Genomic DNA, 18481 nt, shown 5'->3' on the forward strand with positions numbered 1-18481 from the left:
GTATTTCTTGAGATTTGTGTCGCATCTATATCTTTTCTCTCCCTCCTATTGTATTTCTTAAGATCTGTGAGGCATACTGTAGTGTGAAAGGTTGCCACAAAGCACCTTCTCCATATTTGAAGATTCAATAAAGCTCGTTCAAGAGGTATTTCAGTCAATCTTCTTCTCTTTCTTTTATTTCTCATCTTTATCTCTTTTTTTGTTATAATAAACGTCATAATGTAGATATTTTAGGGTTAATCACTTAATTTATATTTTAAGCATGTAAATAAACATTAATAAAGGGGATTCAATATTTAATTTATTAATTCTTATCATGTTAATTTCATCATAGGGTACCGATTTAGGGCGTTGTAGGGGTGCTTAATATCTTCTCTACTCGTAATCGACCCCCGAATCTAATTCTGGTTATCAAGGCCATTACTGGACCTAAAAAAAAACCTTTTCTTTTTTCAATGTTTTGAGTAAAATATTGGTCGCGACTCCATGAACCTATTTTCAAAACCATTGATTAAGGATTAGTTTGGTATCCGAGCATTCTTTAATTGATGAGATCTTTAAAAGGATGTCTAAACCATAGGTCGCGAGATCGAAAATTTTTAGGTTGCGACAATGGGTAAACGACTCTTGGACGGTGCTGCCAACTCTCTCTACGTCGGAGAAGCCTCACCCACCATTGTCTCTGCAATGCAACGCTTGGGATTCTCACGTGTCGTTGGCCTCCACAAGCACCCTTTTTTCTCCCTCAACAATAAGAACATCGTCTGCAAGTTTGACTACAAAGACTTTTCCTTTGACTTCGTGTTCTCCAAGGATGTCGACAAGGTTTCTGTCCCTGCGTTGCTTGTGCTTGAAGTTGAGCACATCCTTAAGCCTAGTGGAATCGGGGCCTTGCTTGTGGGTTCCATTTCATCCTCGGTGTCTTCATTTTTAAGATCTTCAAGTGTGGTGCATGTTGGTTATGTCAGCGAGCTTAAGCTCATGGTTTTCAAGAAAAGGTCCTTTTTTTATAACCATTTTCTTCCCGAAGATTATGCTAAGGTTGCATTCACCAAGCCTTTGGTGGAGATGATGGAGCCTCTGGTGGAGGAAAGAGAAAGACAAGATGGAAAGTATAAGAAAAGTGTTTTTTATTATTTGCCTACGTTTGTGGACATTTCTAGAAGGAAGAGGTTGGTGTATATTGATATTGGGGTGAGTGGGTTGGTGAATGAAAATGTGACTGATTGGTTCCCACCCTCTTATCCCATTGATCTTCTGCCTTGGTTGGGTCGCCTCAATCTATACTAAGTGGAATCAGAAGCTGGTCGGGTCAGAGCGGTGGCTTTGACGAAGGGAGTCCCAACGGGTTGTGCTGTGCTTTTTTGGTCCCGGCTAAGGTTACCTGATTGTGTTTTGATTTGATGTGTTATTACAGGCTGTGCTGCACCTGTTTTGGTCCCGGCTAAGGTTATTACCTGAACATGGATGACCTGAATGCAGCTAGCCAACCACGTTTCTCAAGTGCTTTTGGCGTGGATAATTGCATATAGATTTACATTGGTTACAATAAGAACCGATGTAGATTTATGACTATTCTACATCGATTTTAAAACTGATGTAAAATTGTATATATTTACTACGTCACTCTCTTCTACATCGGTTTTAGAACCGATATAGATGATGCTAAAGAACCGATGTAGATAGCGTGTTTTGTAGTAGTGACTAATTCCATATGTGACTTGGTTAAGCTAGTTAATGTCATGGTAGGCCCAAAATTCAATTGTCCTACCCTGATAGTGGTACTAGGCTTCCTTGTTTAAGTAGCGATATCTAAGAAACTGAGTTGCTATGCTGTGAAATTATATCCATTTTTTTGTTGATCTAGCAACCCAAAAAGATCACCTTGTGTTGTCAGTTTGATAAAGTCAAGTCACTTAAACTACTTATCATGTATTGTAGGAGATCTCCCAGTTGAAATGTGTGACAATACATGTAATTGTTATATTGAAAATACTGTGTTGCTGTGACAATTAACCTATGTTGAGAATGTTGTGATGATGAGTCAACATTGTGTTGCGATAAATAGACCAACTCGATAGGCCAAAATTTGAAAAACAAGTTAGGAAGAGCCAATTTTCATACAAGCTATGAATTTCTTGGCCTGTTTGGATTGATAAGTTAAGTCAAATTAACTCATTTAATTTTTTATTTTTCTACATAAATTTTATATTTTTTAAGAAAATTAATATATACATATATATATATATATAGGGAATGACTCAAGTGAGAGCACTTGCTTATATAAGAACATGATAATGAATAATAACAAGTCTTAGATTAATATAAACAACCTAAATTGAAAAATTATAAATAAAGTTATCACATACATACTATCATCATTATTGTGGTTACCTATGACATTGTCACTATCACTATTATCATTACATTCACCACCACATCACCTTCACCAATGTCACTACTACTATAACGCAGTTAGCAGATTGGAACCAGGCGTTCCAAATTTGGAATGGGTCTTTCCAAACTACTAAAATAAAGGTGATTTAGTAGCCCAGAACGGGCCATTCTAGACTACTAAATAGGCCTATAAATCCTAGACTAGAACGGGTCGTTCCAAACATGGTTGTTGTGAGTTAAATTCAACTCCAGAACAGGTCATTCTGGTTTGGGAACGGGTCGTTCTAGACGTGCCAGAACGGGCCATTCTAGTTTTAGAACAGTCGTTATGCATGTGAATTTTACACATGACGAAGGAGCCTAGAACAGGTCATTTCGGATTCAAAACGGGTCGTTCTGGCCACTCCTAACCTCTATAAATAGGCGTTGAGGAAGGAGAGAATGGGAACTTAGAGAGAGGTTTTAGAGAGAAGTTTTAGATAGAAGGACTCTGGGCTAGGAAACTTGGTTTTGAAGGATTGAAGTTCGGGAGTCGAGCTCGGAGGAAAGTTTTCTTATTCCCAAATTCTTGGCTGTTTAGAGCCAATCTTCAGGTAAGGGAAGCTAGATTGTAGATTTGTTGCTTGTATGTGAGTTGAGAACTCATTTGGGTGCTTAGGTTGGTTGGTATTGTTTGGGTGTGTAAGTTGGCATGATAGATGGGTTGTAAACATGTAGTATGAGTTGTGTTATGTGGTGAAAATGTTGTGTGTTGCTAAGATATGATTAAATATTTATTAATGATGTTGTTGGTGATGCTTTTATGATGAAGATGGGATGTAAATGAGATGCATGTTGTAGTTAAGTTGTGAAGTTGTTTACAAGTTGTGTGTTGATCTATGATATTGTTGAAGCATGTTAAAATTAAGTTGATAAAATTGTTTTTATGTTATGTGTTGATTGTCTATATTTTGTGAAATATAATGAGATGATCTAGTGGAGAGTTGTGAAATACATGATAATAAGGTTGTGAGTTGTGTGAAGTTTGTAGAGGTGTTGAGACGATACAAAAGTTATTAGTAGATTGTGTTGCTAAGTTGTTAGATAAGAGTTGTATGTTGTATTTTGTGTTGAAAAGACATTAATTTGTGATGGTTGAGTTATAAATTATGAATTGAGATGTTGAGTTGATAGTTAAGCTTATGAGATGATAATTGTGTTGTTTAAAGTTGAAATGAGATGTTGTGTTGTTAAACAGTGTTGATGAGTTGTTGTGCTGATAAACTATGTTGTTCAAGTTAAAAGTTGACTGAGATGATGAGTTGAAAACTGTGTTGATCGTGTTGTGATGATGAGTTGTTGATCACTAGGACTAGAGGAGATATTTTCGAACTTGCTCATCCCATTGTGTGGATTGAGATAGTTGTGGTGCTCTGAGAGTCCAGTTTGTTGAAAAACCCTCCTTGGGAAGTTGCCCCTTGGAGTGGATGATGTGTTATTCTCCTCTAAGACTTAGTTGGTCCCGTGTATGGGTAAGGTCGAGGCGCACATGTATGAAGCGACCACGGTATAGAGGCCAGGCTGAGCTATACCGATTACAAGCGGCCAATTTGAGTAAAGTACGAAGTCGGGAACTTAGTTCCTAACCGAGTATCGGAGGGTTGTAGTATTTGGAGGATAGTCGGTAGGCTAATCCCATAGGTGGCTTAGTTAAGCTAGCTAATGCCGTGGTAGGCCTAAACCTAGTTGTTCTATCCTGACAGAGTACTATACTTCCTTGTTTAAGTGGCAAAGTCTGAGAAATGGTTATCGTGTTGTGGATTTTTATCCAAATTTGTTGATTACCTAGCAAGCCCAAAAAGGTTATGTGTTGTCGGTTTGGTAGGACCTAACCATTTAGACTACTCACCACGTTGTAGGAGATCTCCGAGTTGAAATGCGTGACGACGCATAAGTTGTTGATGTGTTGATTCTGTGTTGATTTAGTTGCATATCTGTTGTGATGTTGTGAAACTGTGATTAAGTTGGGTGTTGTTATGTGTTGAACGTTGAATTGTTGAAAATGTTGTTTTTGTTGTTGAAGTTGTAGGTTGTTTATATCTATATGTTGATTATTTTCACTAGCTTACCCTTGTATGTTTCCATGTAATTTGGACTGCGATGATCATACTATGTATGGGAGCAAAGCAAGGATAGGCTAGAGAGTAGCGATAGTGTCACAGGTGGTGACTGGAGCTGATATTTTGTGTAAGCTACCTTGGTGTAACATTTTGTTAGTATTAGATACTTGACTTGTTGAGCCTCAGGCTGGATATATGTATATATATTCTACTCCTGCGTGATGTTGTTCTATAATGTGATGGTCAGGCGGGTCGTTACAACTACCACCACTGTCGACATTGAAGGTGACAATGGTCGGGATGGTGACAACAATGGTGGTTGAGGTGGTGGCAATACGATGGAGGTTGTGGTGATTAACAATGATAGGGACAGTGGTGGTAGTGATGATTGCATTAGCGATGATAATAACAACATTGATAGAAACAATCATGATAATGATGATATGTGATAGTTTTATTTGTAATTTTTTTTAATTTAAATAATTCATTTTAATCTAAGGATTATTATTAATTGTTCTATGTTTTCAAGTATTCTCATTTGAGTCATCTTGTATATATAAATGACCACATAAGTTAGGTAATTTTTGTTTGGCCCATCAAACCAACAAATGTATTATCGCTTATAATAACCTTATATATAAATTTGAACAATAAATTGAAAGTAATCAAAACATTCATATTTTAGTATATTTTGAAATGAATATATTACGTCAATTTTATTTTATAAGAATGAGGTATAAAATCATTTTAGATTAATATACAAATTTGTACATAATCTAGGAGTAAGAAACTTCCAAATTAATGGTAAATTTTAAAAATTCACATTTAATTAAAAACTATTGAACAATGTAATAATTAGTAAAGGGTACACAAATCCACACAAACGATATATCTTACACATGTGTTGAATTTATGTTTGAGTTTGATCCATTGGTCATTATTTGTGATGTGAAAATAGTAGTCAAGATAAGTACTTTGTTCCACGCAATTTTGAGGAGTGGCAATGCCTATAGCAGGTACTAACCATTGCCATAATTTTTAAGTGTGTAAAACAAAAATAATAACTAAGGAAGACTATTGCAAAATAAAAGAGATAGCTAAGCAAAAACTTAAAAGCCATATGAAAAAAAGGTGAAAAATAGTGATATAAATAAGGGAAAAAACCTACCTAACTATCTTGACTTTTATTGCATATTAATCAATGCCGTATTTTTTTTTAAAGTTTAGGGTAAGTAATCAAAATAAAACAAACAAGATAACTTCATATATGTATTATATATGATATTTTTGTTTATCAAGCTTACCCATATTTTTCTTATGTTGAACTGCAATAGTTGTAATAAATATGGGAGCAGATCAATTATAGGCAATAATAGAATTTTGGTTGTGAACAACAAGAGACCATGTTTTGGATAGCTAGTCTTTAGAGATGATTTCTATGACAACTGTATAGTTAAACCAACTATTTCTATGTCGCTTGTATGCATTTAAATACTTGGGATATGTAACCCATAAGGAGAAATTGTTTTGTTGTTATCTCAAGTATTACTTTTTGGATTAACGCATAAAGTTCCTTAAGCTCACATTTATATATTTATATTATGTTGATGCCCAAATTTGTTGATGCATGATAATCATAATTTAGTAGATGACTTCATGTTGTATTGTGTTATATTTGTGTGGTAACCTATTTAATCGTTACAAACACCAAACATCATGCACAAAGAAAAAAGAATCAATGTAGAAAGTATTTTCTAAATTAGAGTGTGAACTACAAATTGGGAAATAAGGGTTTTAAAATAGAACAATAGACATGATAATATTAGGTATGAAAGACATGCAAAGCATTATTAATAGGAAGAAGAAAAAAGAAATTACATGTGAAAAGATTTGTGCCCTTTGTAAAATCTTTGGATTTAGAGTGCTACACTATGAAGAACAATAGTCTCTAAAGTGATTCCAGGTCCAAAGCCAAATAGTACACCCCAGTCAAACCCTTCACCTGTTGTGGAAAGTCCATTTTCTTTTGACTTCCTCCTCATTTCATCCATGATGAAAAACACACAAACACTTGCCATATTACCATACTCACTAAGGATGTGTCGACTGGCTCGCATTTTTTCTGCCTTTAAACCTAACTTAGCCTCAATTTGGTCTAGAATTGCTCGCCCACCAGGATGTACTATCCAAAATATGGAGTTATAATCAGAGATGTTCAATGGTTGAAAGGCTTCACACAAAGCATTTTCAATGTTGTTTGAAATAAGATTTGGAACTTCCTTCAAAAGATGGAATGTCAACCCAGCTTCACGAAGATGCAATTCCAAGGCTCCTTCACTATCAGGGATGATTGTTTGTGAAGTCCACACTAATTGAAACAAAGGCTTCTCAACCTTTGGTATTATGTCTGAACCAATAATGACAGCTGTTGCACCATCTCCAAATAGTGATTGCCCCACAAGGTTATCAACATGAGTGTCACTTGGGCCACGAAAAGTGAATATGGTGTTTTCTGAGCAAACTATCAACACACGAGCACCTTTATTATTTTCAGCCAAATCTTTAGCCAAACGAAGTACCATAACACCAGCAAAGCAACCTTGTTGGTATATCATATAACGTTTCACATTTGGGCAAAGGCCTAAGAGCTTTGTGAGTTGGTAGTCAGCACCAGGCATGTCCACACCACTTGTGGTGCAAAATATGAGGTGGGTGATTTTAGACTTAGGTTCACCCCATTCCTTAATGGCCTTCATTGCTGCCTCCTTTCCTAACTTTGGTACTTCCATAACCACCAACTCTTGCCTTGCATCCAATGAAGGTGCCATGTGCTCACCAATATTGGGATTCTTCTTTAGGATCTCTTCTGTCAAGTGCATGTATCGCTTCTTAATCATTGAATTTTCGCCTGAAAATTTCAACACAATTATATCAAGTGTTTTGTGCTATCTCTATAATTAGAATTAATGAGAAAATTTAAAACAAAAAAGGAAAGAAAAAAAAAAACTAAATGTACACCCCATTTTTGAGTTGTATGGGTGAAAGGAAGAGAAAGTTGGAAAGAAAAAAAAAGGTAAAGAAAGACAAAGAAATGGGGGGAAAATGATATGGTAGTGAGATGTAAAAAAAAGTTGAGTGTATAATAATAGCAAGGGATAATATATCTGTAGGTCTCTAAACTTTTTGGATTTTTTTAAATAAGTCCTAAAATATAAAAATTTACAATAAATGAATCTTTAATTTTTCAAATTAAGTCCTTGGGAGTTAATAACACTTTTTACAAACTCTTAACTTTGAAAACATATTCTTTATTTTGTCCACACCCGAGAGGAACCTAATTTCAAAAATTGAAAAAGATAAGACTTGATTACAAATTTTATTTGTTTATATACTTATTTTTTTAAAAAAAATCTAAAAAGATCAAGGACCTATCGATATATTTAAGAAAATATTGGAAGAAATAGATATAATATGATAACATACAATAAATAAATATATGATATATCTTACACATGCGTTTGAATTTATTTTTAAGTTCGATCTTGTGGTCACTATTTGTGATACGAAAATAGTAGTCAGGATAGGTACTTTGTTCCACACAATTTTGAGGAGTGGCAATGCCTATTGCCAAGATACTTGCTGGGCCTTTTGCCCTTTGTGCACTGTGAATCTCATCGACCGTTGCCATATTTTTAGTGTGCAAAACAAAATTAAAAAATAAGAAAGATTATTGCAAAATAGATAGTTAAGCAAAAACTTAAAAGATGTATGAAAGGAAGATGAAAAAAAGTGATATAAATAAGGGAAAAAACCCACCTAACTATCTTGACTTTTATTACATAATAACTACTCATGTTATTCCCCACTCCTACCCTCGCTATTATTTGTTGTAATATTTTTCTTATATTATTTCAATATTGTTATGAATAATAATTAGTGGCTTAATTAGTAGATGTCAATAGTCATTATCAATCATTATCATTTATATTTTCGTTATGTATTATTCCTTTTATTGTGTAATTATTCTGTTATCACATCACTAGTACAGAATATACATTCTAGTTGGTTATTTTTAGGGGTTTTATGTCGGAAAAACCTCCGACGTAGAAGTGGGAGACGTAAATTTGCGTCGGTTGTAAAAAACCGACGTAAATTTAGGTCGCACATGACAAGTTCGACGTAAAAAGTTGTGAAAAAAAAAATGACTACAAGGAGAACGGGCCGTTCTGGTTGGAGAACGACCCGTTGTCCAAGCATAACGACCTGTTTTGCGTGGAGAACGGCCCGTTCTGCAAGGAGAACGAGCCGTTCTCCAAGCAGAACGTCCCGTTCTCCAAGCATAACGGCCCGTTCTGTAACCCGGACTTGGCTTTTCTTCTGGTTTTTCCTCTGGCTTCTCTTCTCTGTTCTCCTCAGGCTTGGCTTCAGCCACTGGCTGTTCCTACTCAAAATATAAAAAGGAACACACATAATAAGTACAAAATACACATTTAGTATAACACTATCAACAAGAAAAAAAGTTTCACTAGGAAATCACAATGTCAACAGAAAGGTTATATCACCTGTTTTGCTTCCTCACCCATTTGTCGTATGAATGAAGACTGAAATGTCAGAAAAATTATAAGGAAGGAAGGACCGAAGGAGTAGGAGGCGGAGGGATTTACACAACGCGCGGGAGAAGGAAGTTTTTGAAATCTCCAAATCTCCAGCTAGTGTAAACCTTCTTTTAAGGGGTGGGCATGTGGATTATTTACGTCGGACCTCCTAGGGTCCGACGTAAATTTTAACATCTACGTCGTACACAATGCATAGCGGACGTAGATGTTAAAATTTACGTCGGACCCTAGGAGGTACGACGTAAATAATTTAACAAAAATTACGAAACATGCCACCGCGTTTTTATTACGTTGGGTATTTGTATGTCCGACGTAAAATAGGTGACATGGTATACTAATTTTCTACTAGTACTTATAAATAAGTTAGTCCTCTCCCCAAAGATAATAAACTAATCAGATTCTTTTCTCTATCTCATATTGTCTTCTTTGTTCTCTCTATTTTTCTTACTTTTATAACATGTCTTCTTTGTTCTCTCTATTTTTATTTCTTTTATAACACGTTATCAGCACGATAGTCTTTTCGCTATTGGTGTTGCAACTATAAGACAAAGCTCTGAAGAATTTTCTTCAAGAAGGTCATATTTTTCAAGACAAATATTTCAAGGTTAACTATTCATTTTCCATAATAAGAATTTTATCAAATATTTGTATTGTTTACATATTGTTATGAATCAAAGTACTCTTGAAGACATTATAGTAGCCCTGAAGACACTATTAAATAAAGAAATTCTTCATACATTTTTGAAATCTGTCAAGAAGACACTATCAAAGAAGAATGTTCAATCTCTTTTACTTTATTATTTTTTTTTTCTCACCAGAAGTGAGAAATATCAATGTTTCATTGACGTAATATATTTTGAAATCATGTTTTTCATTTGATAGAATATCTTTTTCATGATTGTGAAATTTATTTTAATACAATTGATTTTTAAGAAAAAATAAAAAAATTATAAAAATATTTTTATAATGTTCTAGAAGACATTATCAAATAAAGATATTTTAAGATTTTTTTCTCACCAGAAGAGAGAAAATGGTGAAAAAAAAATGAAACCGAAAGAACAATTTTTATTTTTTTTGAAATTGAATGATTCTCCATGAATGATATGTGTTGTAAAATTGTATAATTCTCCATGAATGTTATATATATACACATATAACGATTTTGTAATGATCCAGAAGACATTGTCAAATTAAGAAATTTTAAGCATTTTTTTTCCCACCAGAAGTGAGATAATTGTGCAAAAATGAAAAACAAAAGGATATTTTCTCACCGGAAGTGAGATAATTGTACGACAATGAAAATAAAAGAATATTTTCTCACCGAAAGTGAGATAATTATGCAATAATGAAAATAAAAGGATATTTTCTCACTATAAGTGAGATAATTGTACGACAATGAAAATAAAAAAATATTTTCCTCACCGGAAGTGAGAAAATACTATGAAAAGTAAAAATAAAATAAATTTAACTAGAAGTGAAAATTTTGATATAAATATATTATATTATATTTGATCCTTTGATATAAATGAGGTCATCACCAAAAGTGAAATAATTTTGTAAATGTCATAATTATAATGTTGAATGATATTTGAGGCACTTATAAAAATTATGACTAGCAAAGCGTGTCCTCAAGCCTATTTAGGTTTTGTGTGATTTCTTGAAAAGATTATGAGTTTTCCTACATCTGTAATTTGATATTCTTCATGATTAAATTGATTGAAATAAGCAACTTGTCATGTAATTGAACTCATGTGTTATGTTATTGAATCTTAAAGGGTTTGGTTTCAAATCCTACTGATACAATTGATGTCTAAAGATACATAACAAGAATGTCATTTTTATAATGATTTCTCGATTTGAAAAATATATTATATTTTTCATACATCTATTTTGCTCCAGAAGTAACAATTTTTTTTTATAAAAAAAAAAGGATTAAGAAATATTCTTAGTTGGTGTATTATCTCTTGAAGACTAAAACAAAATATTGAGATTTTTTATGCAAGAGACCATTTTAACTAGCATTATTTCATTCCCTGAAGTGAATGTTCTAATGTATTAATTTTTATCTTCTCATATTCAATAATGCGATAAATTAATGTTATATGATACTACAAATATAATTGAAGGCTTCAGAAGAGCTAATATATTATTACTGAAAGAAACGAAGTTGCATATTAAAAATGCATTATATTTTTCTAAGTCTTACAGAAACTTATTGAGTTTCAAGGATATTCGTTTAAATGAGTTTCATATTGAAACAAACAATGAAGGAAATGTAAAATATATTTATATCACGAAACTTCACTTGAATAAAAAGGAAGTATTGGAAAAATTATTTACTTTTTCCTATGGACTGTATTGCACGTATATTAATACAGTTGAAACACATACTATTATAAACCAGAAGTTTACACATCAAAATAAATTTGAGGTTTGGCATGATCGGTTGGGTCACCCTAAGACTATCATGATGCGAAAAATAATTGAAAATTCATGCGGACATTTATTTAAGAACTAGGAGATTCTTTAATCAAATATTTTCTCATGTATTGCTTGTTCCCAAGGGAAGTTAATAATCAGATCATCACCATCAAAAATTGGGGATGAATCTATCGTATTTTTAGAACGGACACAAGGTGATATTTGTGGACCAATACACCCCCCATGTGGACCATTTAGATATTTTATGATTTTAATTTATGCATCAACAAGATGGTCACATGTTTGTTTATTATCAATTCGTAACCAGACGTTTGCGAGATTATTAGCTCAACTAATTAGATTAAGAACATATTTTCCTAACTATCTAATTAAGAAATTTCGTTTGGATAATGTTGGTGAATTCAAATCTCATTCTTTTAATGAGTTGATTTTTCCAACATTAGGGGGAGAACACAATAGCTAGAAAAAGATATTAGTTGGAATGAATTATCACTATCTCATTTTGATCCTCGGACAAAACAATGTGAACTAAAAGTTTAAAAGATAATTCATTTGCAAAATCTAGCCAACCAATTACCAAATGTATTCACAGATCCAAAAAAGTGACTAAGTCATATGTACCAACGGCTAATGCTCCAATAAGAGTCGAAGTCCCTATTGGACAATTTAATACTACAAATGAATAACAAATACGCTTAAAGCATGGTAGACCATTTGGTTCCAAGGATAAGAATCCTCGAATAAAAAAAGGAGCTAAAAAGCAAAATGACCAAATTGAGGATGTAAAAACACAAAAAGATTCCTCTAACATAACTAATATTTCAGTTCCAAAAGAAACTCGGGTACCTGAAATTATTGAAAATGAAGATATCTCAATAAATTATGTCATGAATGGAATACGATGAAATCAAAACACTGTCAATATTGATGACGTGTTTGCATATAATATAGTGCTAAATGTAATAAATGATATTGAGGATCAAGTACTAAAGTCCATCAACGATTTTCGACAAAGAAATGATTGGCCAAAATAGAAAGATACAATTGAGGCAGAATTAGACTCGCTTGCTAAGCGAAAAGATTTTGGACTAGTACTACGTACACCAAAAGGTGTAAAACCAATTGGATACAAATGGGTTTTGTGCAAAAAAGAAATAAAAATGGTGAGATTGTGAGATACAAAGTAAGACTAGTTGCTCAAGGTTTTTCACAAAGACTCAGTATTGATTTTGAAGAGACATATTCACCTGTAGTGGATGCAAACACTTTTCGATATTTAATTAGTTTGGTTGTACATGAAAAACTTAATTTACATCTAATGGATGTAGTTACAACATATTTATATGGCTCTCTTGATCTTGACATTTATATGAAACTCTCAGAAGGATTTAATTTGCTTGACGATGCAATTTCTAGAGAAGATTATTCGATCAAATTGAATAAGTCCTTATATGGGCTAAAGCAATAAGGTCGTATGTGGTATAATCGACTAAGTGAATAATTATTACAAGAAGGATATAAAAATGATCCAATTTATCCGTGTATATTTATAAAAAGATCTAAAAATGGATTTGCCATAATTGTAGTTTATGTAGATGACATAAACATTATTGGAATTCTTGAAGAGCTTTCAAAAGCAATAGATTGCTTAAAGAAAGAATTTGAAATGAAGGATCTAGGAAGGACAAAGTTTTGTCTAGGATTGCAAGTTGAATACTTAGAAAATGGAATTGTTGTGCATCAAGAAGCTTATATAACAAGGGTGCTTAAAAGGTTTTATATGGACAAATAACATCGATTGTGCACTCCCATGGTTATAAGATCTTTAGATGTTCACAAAGATTCATTTAAGAAATACTTGGTCCCAAAGTACCAAATCTTAGTGCTATAGGAACACTAATGTACCTTGCTAATTATACACGACCTGATATAGCATTTGCTGTTAATTTGTTAGCAAGATATAGTTCTTCACCTACACGAAGACATTGGAATAGAGTTAAACAAATCCTTTGTTATCTTCGAGGTACAATGGATATGGGGTTATTATATTCAAATTTTCCCAAACCAAAACTAAATCGTTATGCAGACCCAGGTTATTTGTCAAATCCTCATAATGGTAAATCACATATAGGATATTTGTTCACAAATGATGGTATAGCCATTTCATGGCGATCTGTAAAACAAATCATATCAGTCACTTCATCTAATCATGCTGAAATTTTAGCATTACATGAGGCAAGTCGTGAATATGTTTGGCTAAGGTTTGTGATTCAACACATACGGGAAACTTGTGATTTATCTTTTGAAAAATGACATCGACAGTTATATATGAAGATAATGTTGCATGTATTGCACAATTAAAATATGGATACATAAAAGGAGATAGAACAAAGCATATTGTACCGAAATTCTTTTTTACTCATGATCTTCAAAGGAATGGTGATATAAATGTTCAACAAGTCTGCTCAAGTGACAACCTAGCAGATCTCTTTACAAAGTCACTTTCAAGAAAAGTTTTTGAACAATTAATACACAAGATTGGACTCCATCGTCTTAAAGATTGTATGCATGAGGGGGAGAAATAAATATTTATGAATGATGTACTCTTTTTCCTTCACTAGGTTTTTATCCCAAAGGGTTTTTCCTAGTAAGGTTTTAATGAGACACATTCTAAATATTGGACATCCAAGGGGGAGTGTTATGAATAATAGTTAGTGGCTTAATTAGTGGATGTCAATATTCATTATCAATCATTATGATGGAGGAGGCCCATGGACTAAGGGCCCAACTACTAGGGCTATGGCAAGAAGGATGCATGAAGAGTGGGCCCAAGCCCAAGGAAGGCCCATCACTTTATTTTGTTGGGCTTTGTCTCAAGCCCCATTAGATTAGGGTTAGTGTAGGATTGGGCTTTGAAGCCTTGTATTTCTTTTTTGGGCCTTGTATTTTCGGCCACTTAGATTAGGAATTTCATTTGAAGGTCATTTGAATTTAGGGTTAATTAAGGTTGCATGTGAATTGTCATTAGAATGTAATTAGCTTTGCATTTGATATGCATTTCGGCCATGTGCACACATGCACATGGTGTGACCGAAATGCAACTCAAATGAAAGGCAAATCACATTCCAAATGAGGTGCACAAGGGAGGTTCCGGGTTTGGCTCCCAAAATTTGAATTTTGAATTCAAATTTTGGGCGCCTAAGGTTAAGTAACCATACCATGGTTTCACTTAACCTTAGGCTAACCCATGGTTCACTTTAACCTAATTTTCCCTATATATTCTATATGGCCGAGACTTGTAGCTACTTTGGATATATTGATGAGTTTTTCTTCTCTTGAAATTCATCCCTCCGAAGTCACCTTAGCTCCCTAACTCTACCCTCCTTGAGTGCTTCTCTTTGTAGAGCTAGGACACTAAATTCTTCTTCGGACTTAGCTTGTATGCAAGCTTAGGTCACCTTGAGCTTTTGTGGAATCCCATCCTTGAAGCTTCTTCCAAGGACTATCCGTGAAAGCTTGAAGCATCCATGTGCATTCCAAGTGGAAGCACATCACATTACCATTTATATTTCCGTTATGTATTATTTCCTTTATTGTGTAATTGTTCTGTTACCACGTGTACTTATAAATAGGTTAGTCCTCTCCCAAAGATAATACACTAGTCAGATTTTTTTCTCTATCTCATATTGTCTTCTTTGTTCTCTCTATTTTTCTTTCTTTTATAACATGTCTTCTTTATTCTATCTATTTTTCTTTCTTTTATAACGAATATATTATATTATAATTATGTTTTTTTGTAATATTTACCTAATTTATATATTAAATACCAATTTGTTATTTTATTTTATAAAACATATCATACGAACTTTTGTATAACTTTAAATATCACTTAAATTTCTTTTCTTTGACGGGTTTAGGCTTGTGTGTATTTATGAACATTTTATTTATATTTATCTTATTTTATAAATATTTATGAAAGTGTTTGAAAAAATTTGTAAAATATCTTTATAATTAATCTATAAGATGTTTTGAACTTACTTTGACAAATTGTCTAATATAATTTATTACTTAATTTATATGAAAATTTATTGAGAAATACTTTTAAAAAAAAACCTAAATTTGAATCTTGACATTGAAATAAATGGTTTTTATTTTTATTTTATTTCATTCTTTCATTAAAAATTAATTATATTTTTTTATTATTCTTTCCAAAAGTTTTCATTTCTCTCTCCAAGAGATTTTGTTTTTCTATATTTCTTTTTCTCTCTTCTCCTCTATGTTTCTTTGTATCTCTTTCTCCCAAAATCCACATTCTCCTATTATAAAAAAAAAATCTTGTAACTTTTTTTTCTCTAAAATAACACATTTAGAATAATTTTTTTATTAATATTTATTCAATAATTTTTATCATGATTTTTATAAAATATATAGACTTAATTTTCAATTTTTAAAATTCATGGTTCTTAATTTTTAGTCATGGTTATATATATAATTAATTTCTTATATTTTATAAACTAAAATTAGGTGACTGAAAACTAATAATTTTTTATTATTTTAATATTATTGTGATGTATAATATCATTTTTTTAAAATTATTTAGTAACTTTTATATTTTTATTTTTTTAAAATGTTTTTAATTTCTATCCAATTAGGAGTTTTGATTTTGATCCTTAAATTTTTTTCTAAACAAATAAAAAAATTTACAATGACTAAAATTAAAATTATTTATATTTATAGCGGTTAAAAATATTTTTAAGTGTTTTTTATTTTCAATCAAAATTTAATTTTTAATTTTTAAAATAAAATAATATTTTATAAGTACTTAAATAACAATACATCCAAACACTTTAAAATTAACCACTAGGGTTAGCCTAGTGGTTGGGTTGGTAGGGCTTGAGGTAGTTAGAAGTATGAGAACCGAGGATCAATCCTCATTGCGACCATCTTTGTAATCTTTCCTATCTTCACAAAAAAAAATACTTTAAAATTGTATAAGTATTTATTAACATATATATCAAAATGCAACAATTTATTAAATTTTAAGTGTAAGTTTTTATTACATTAAAATTTATTGAATAAGATCTTAAATAATTATTTGTCCAAATTCTTATTATTTTAATATAAGATATATTTAATAAACATCACCCCATTTATTGTTGTTCAATAATCATAGTCAAAACAAAACGTGTTTTTATTAATTTAGCAATAAGTTGTATTTAAAAATATTGGCTCAAATGGAAAATTTAGTTATTAAACAAAATATTAGCATAGGTATATATATATATATATATATATATATATATATCGATTGAAATAAATATATCCTAATTTATAATAATATTCGATACTAATAATAAAGAAATGTACATAATTTTTTTAATAATTTTAAAATTTTTATATTAAGTCATATTTTATCACTTATAATTATCTAAAAATAGTTTAAATTTCGCTATTATTGACTATCAATTATTATTCAATCTTAATTAATTTTATTTTTTTTTATTAGGAAGCATAATTTAAAAATAAAAAATATTCTTTTAATCTCATTTCTTAAGGACAAAGATTGAATTTCTTTTTATGTTAAGAATTATTATAATGACTAAAAATATCTTTAAAAAATTTGTGAAATTCTTGATAATGTTACTGTCACAACAACATATGTAATATTATATTTTATATAATAAAGGGACTTTTGGTGTATATAATTTCTAGATAATTTTTTTCTTGTAAGTTTTATATTATATCTTATTTTATCCTTTATAATTATCTAAAAACTACTCTCAAATTCTCCTATTAATATTATTAACTACTAATTATTATTAAAATATATTTTCATTTAAAAATTAAGAAGTATAATTTAAAAATAGTAAATATTCTCTCAATTACATTTCTTAAAATATATGGCGAAGATTTAATAATTCATTGTTATGTCAAAAATTATTATCATGATCAAAATTTTAGATTTTGAACAGATGATCAACTCAGTAAAACACTTGTCAAAATTTTAGTTTAATTAAAATATATTCTAGAAGTGCCCAGAGTGAAGAAGAGAGATAATAAGGAAAAAAAAAAAAAAAAAAAAAAAAAAGGAGGGGTCGGGGGAGAAAGGGAGTAAGAGAGAAGATTGAGGAGAAAGTGAATTACTTCTAGAATAATTCATTTGTTTAAAGAATTTTAATAGCCTTGAAGAGAAATATTATTTTTGAATGGAGAATTTACAAAATATTTAAAATTAGAGTATTTTTGAAATTATTTAAAATTATAGAATTTCAAATTCTTCTAAAAGAAATAAGACTTTGAAAATTCTTTTTTTTTTCTTCTTATTTTATTTATATATTTTATCTTATCTTTTATCTCCTTGCACTTTTAATTATTGAATATCTAATTTTTAAAAAAATATTAAATTTTATATAATATTAATTTTTAAAATTATTAAATATTTAAAAATTGGCTAATATTTATTTTTATAAAATTTAATTTGAAAATCTCAACATATGGATATATTTTTAAAATTAATTTTTCATGGTGGAATCAAATTACTATATCCAACCTAACAATTTAAAATTTAAAAAAAAAATTGATTGACTTATCCAAACAAAATATTTTAAGAATGATGAGAATTAAAATTAAAATAATTCAAAATATTAGGGTATAAAAGGTAATCACTAATTAATACATTTAAAATTAGTCCTATATTTCTTATAATTAAAACCAAAATAAAATACTTGTTTGTTTCTTATAGGGATGACAAATATACCTGTACCTGCGGGTAATACCCGAACCCGTCCCGGCTTTGACGGGGAATACCCGGTTTGACCGGGTACGGGTACGGGTACGGGTAAAACTCGATATATTAAATCGGATACGGGTATGGGTATGGGTATGTACTTACCTTCCCCATACACGTACCAGTCCTCGTCCCCGTTT

At 31.2% G+C, this 18481-nt stretch overlaps 2 protein-coding genes and 1 pseudogene across 2 annotated transcripts; 2 read left to right on the forward strand and 1 right to left on the reverse strand.

Annotated features, from left to right (window-relative positions):
• Positions 1–407: 407 nt before the first annotated feature.
• On the forward strand, positions 408–1372 carry LOC109801959 (uncharacterized). Its single transcript, XM_083064066.1, has one exon. It carries the CDS (start codon positions 613–615, stop codon positions 1288–1290), a length of 678 nt encoding a protein of 225 aa, XP_082920192.1. The 5' UTR covers positions 408–612; the 3' UTR covers positions 1291–1372.
• A 4815-nt stretch (positions 1373–6187) lies between these two features.
• LOC109804276 (chalcone synthase 1A-like) lies at positions 6188–8368 on the reverse strand. The gene is made up of 2 exons (XM_083063244.1): positions 8007–8368; positions 6188–7404 (listed from the first exon to the last, which is right to left on the reverse strand). The coding sequence occupies exons 1-2, from the start codon at positions 8182–8184 to the stop codon at positions 6413–6415; spliced, it is 1170 nt and encodes a 389-aa protein (XP_082919370.1). The 5' UTR covers positions 8185–8368; the 3' UTR covers positions 6188–6412.
• A 5085-nt stretch (positions 8369–13453) lies between these two features.
• Positions 13454–13867, forward strand: LOC145952153 (secreted RxLR effector protein 161 pseudogene; annotated as a pseudogene).
• Positions 13868–18481: the final 4614 nt, after the last annotated feature.

Source organism: Cajanus cajan, chromosome 9 (assembly GCF_000230855.2).
Source record: "Cajanus cajan strain Asha chromosome 9, NIPB_CcT2T_4, whole genome shotgun sequence".
Lineage (NCBI taxonomy): Eukaryota > Viridiplantae > Streptophyta > Magnoliopsida > Fabales > Fabaceae > Cajanus > Cajanus cajan.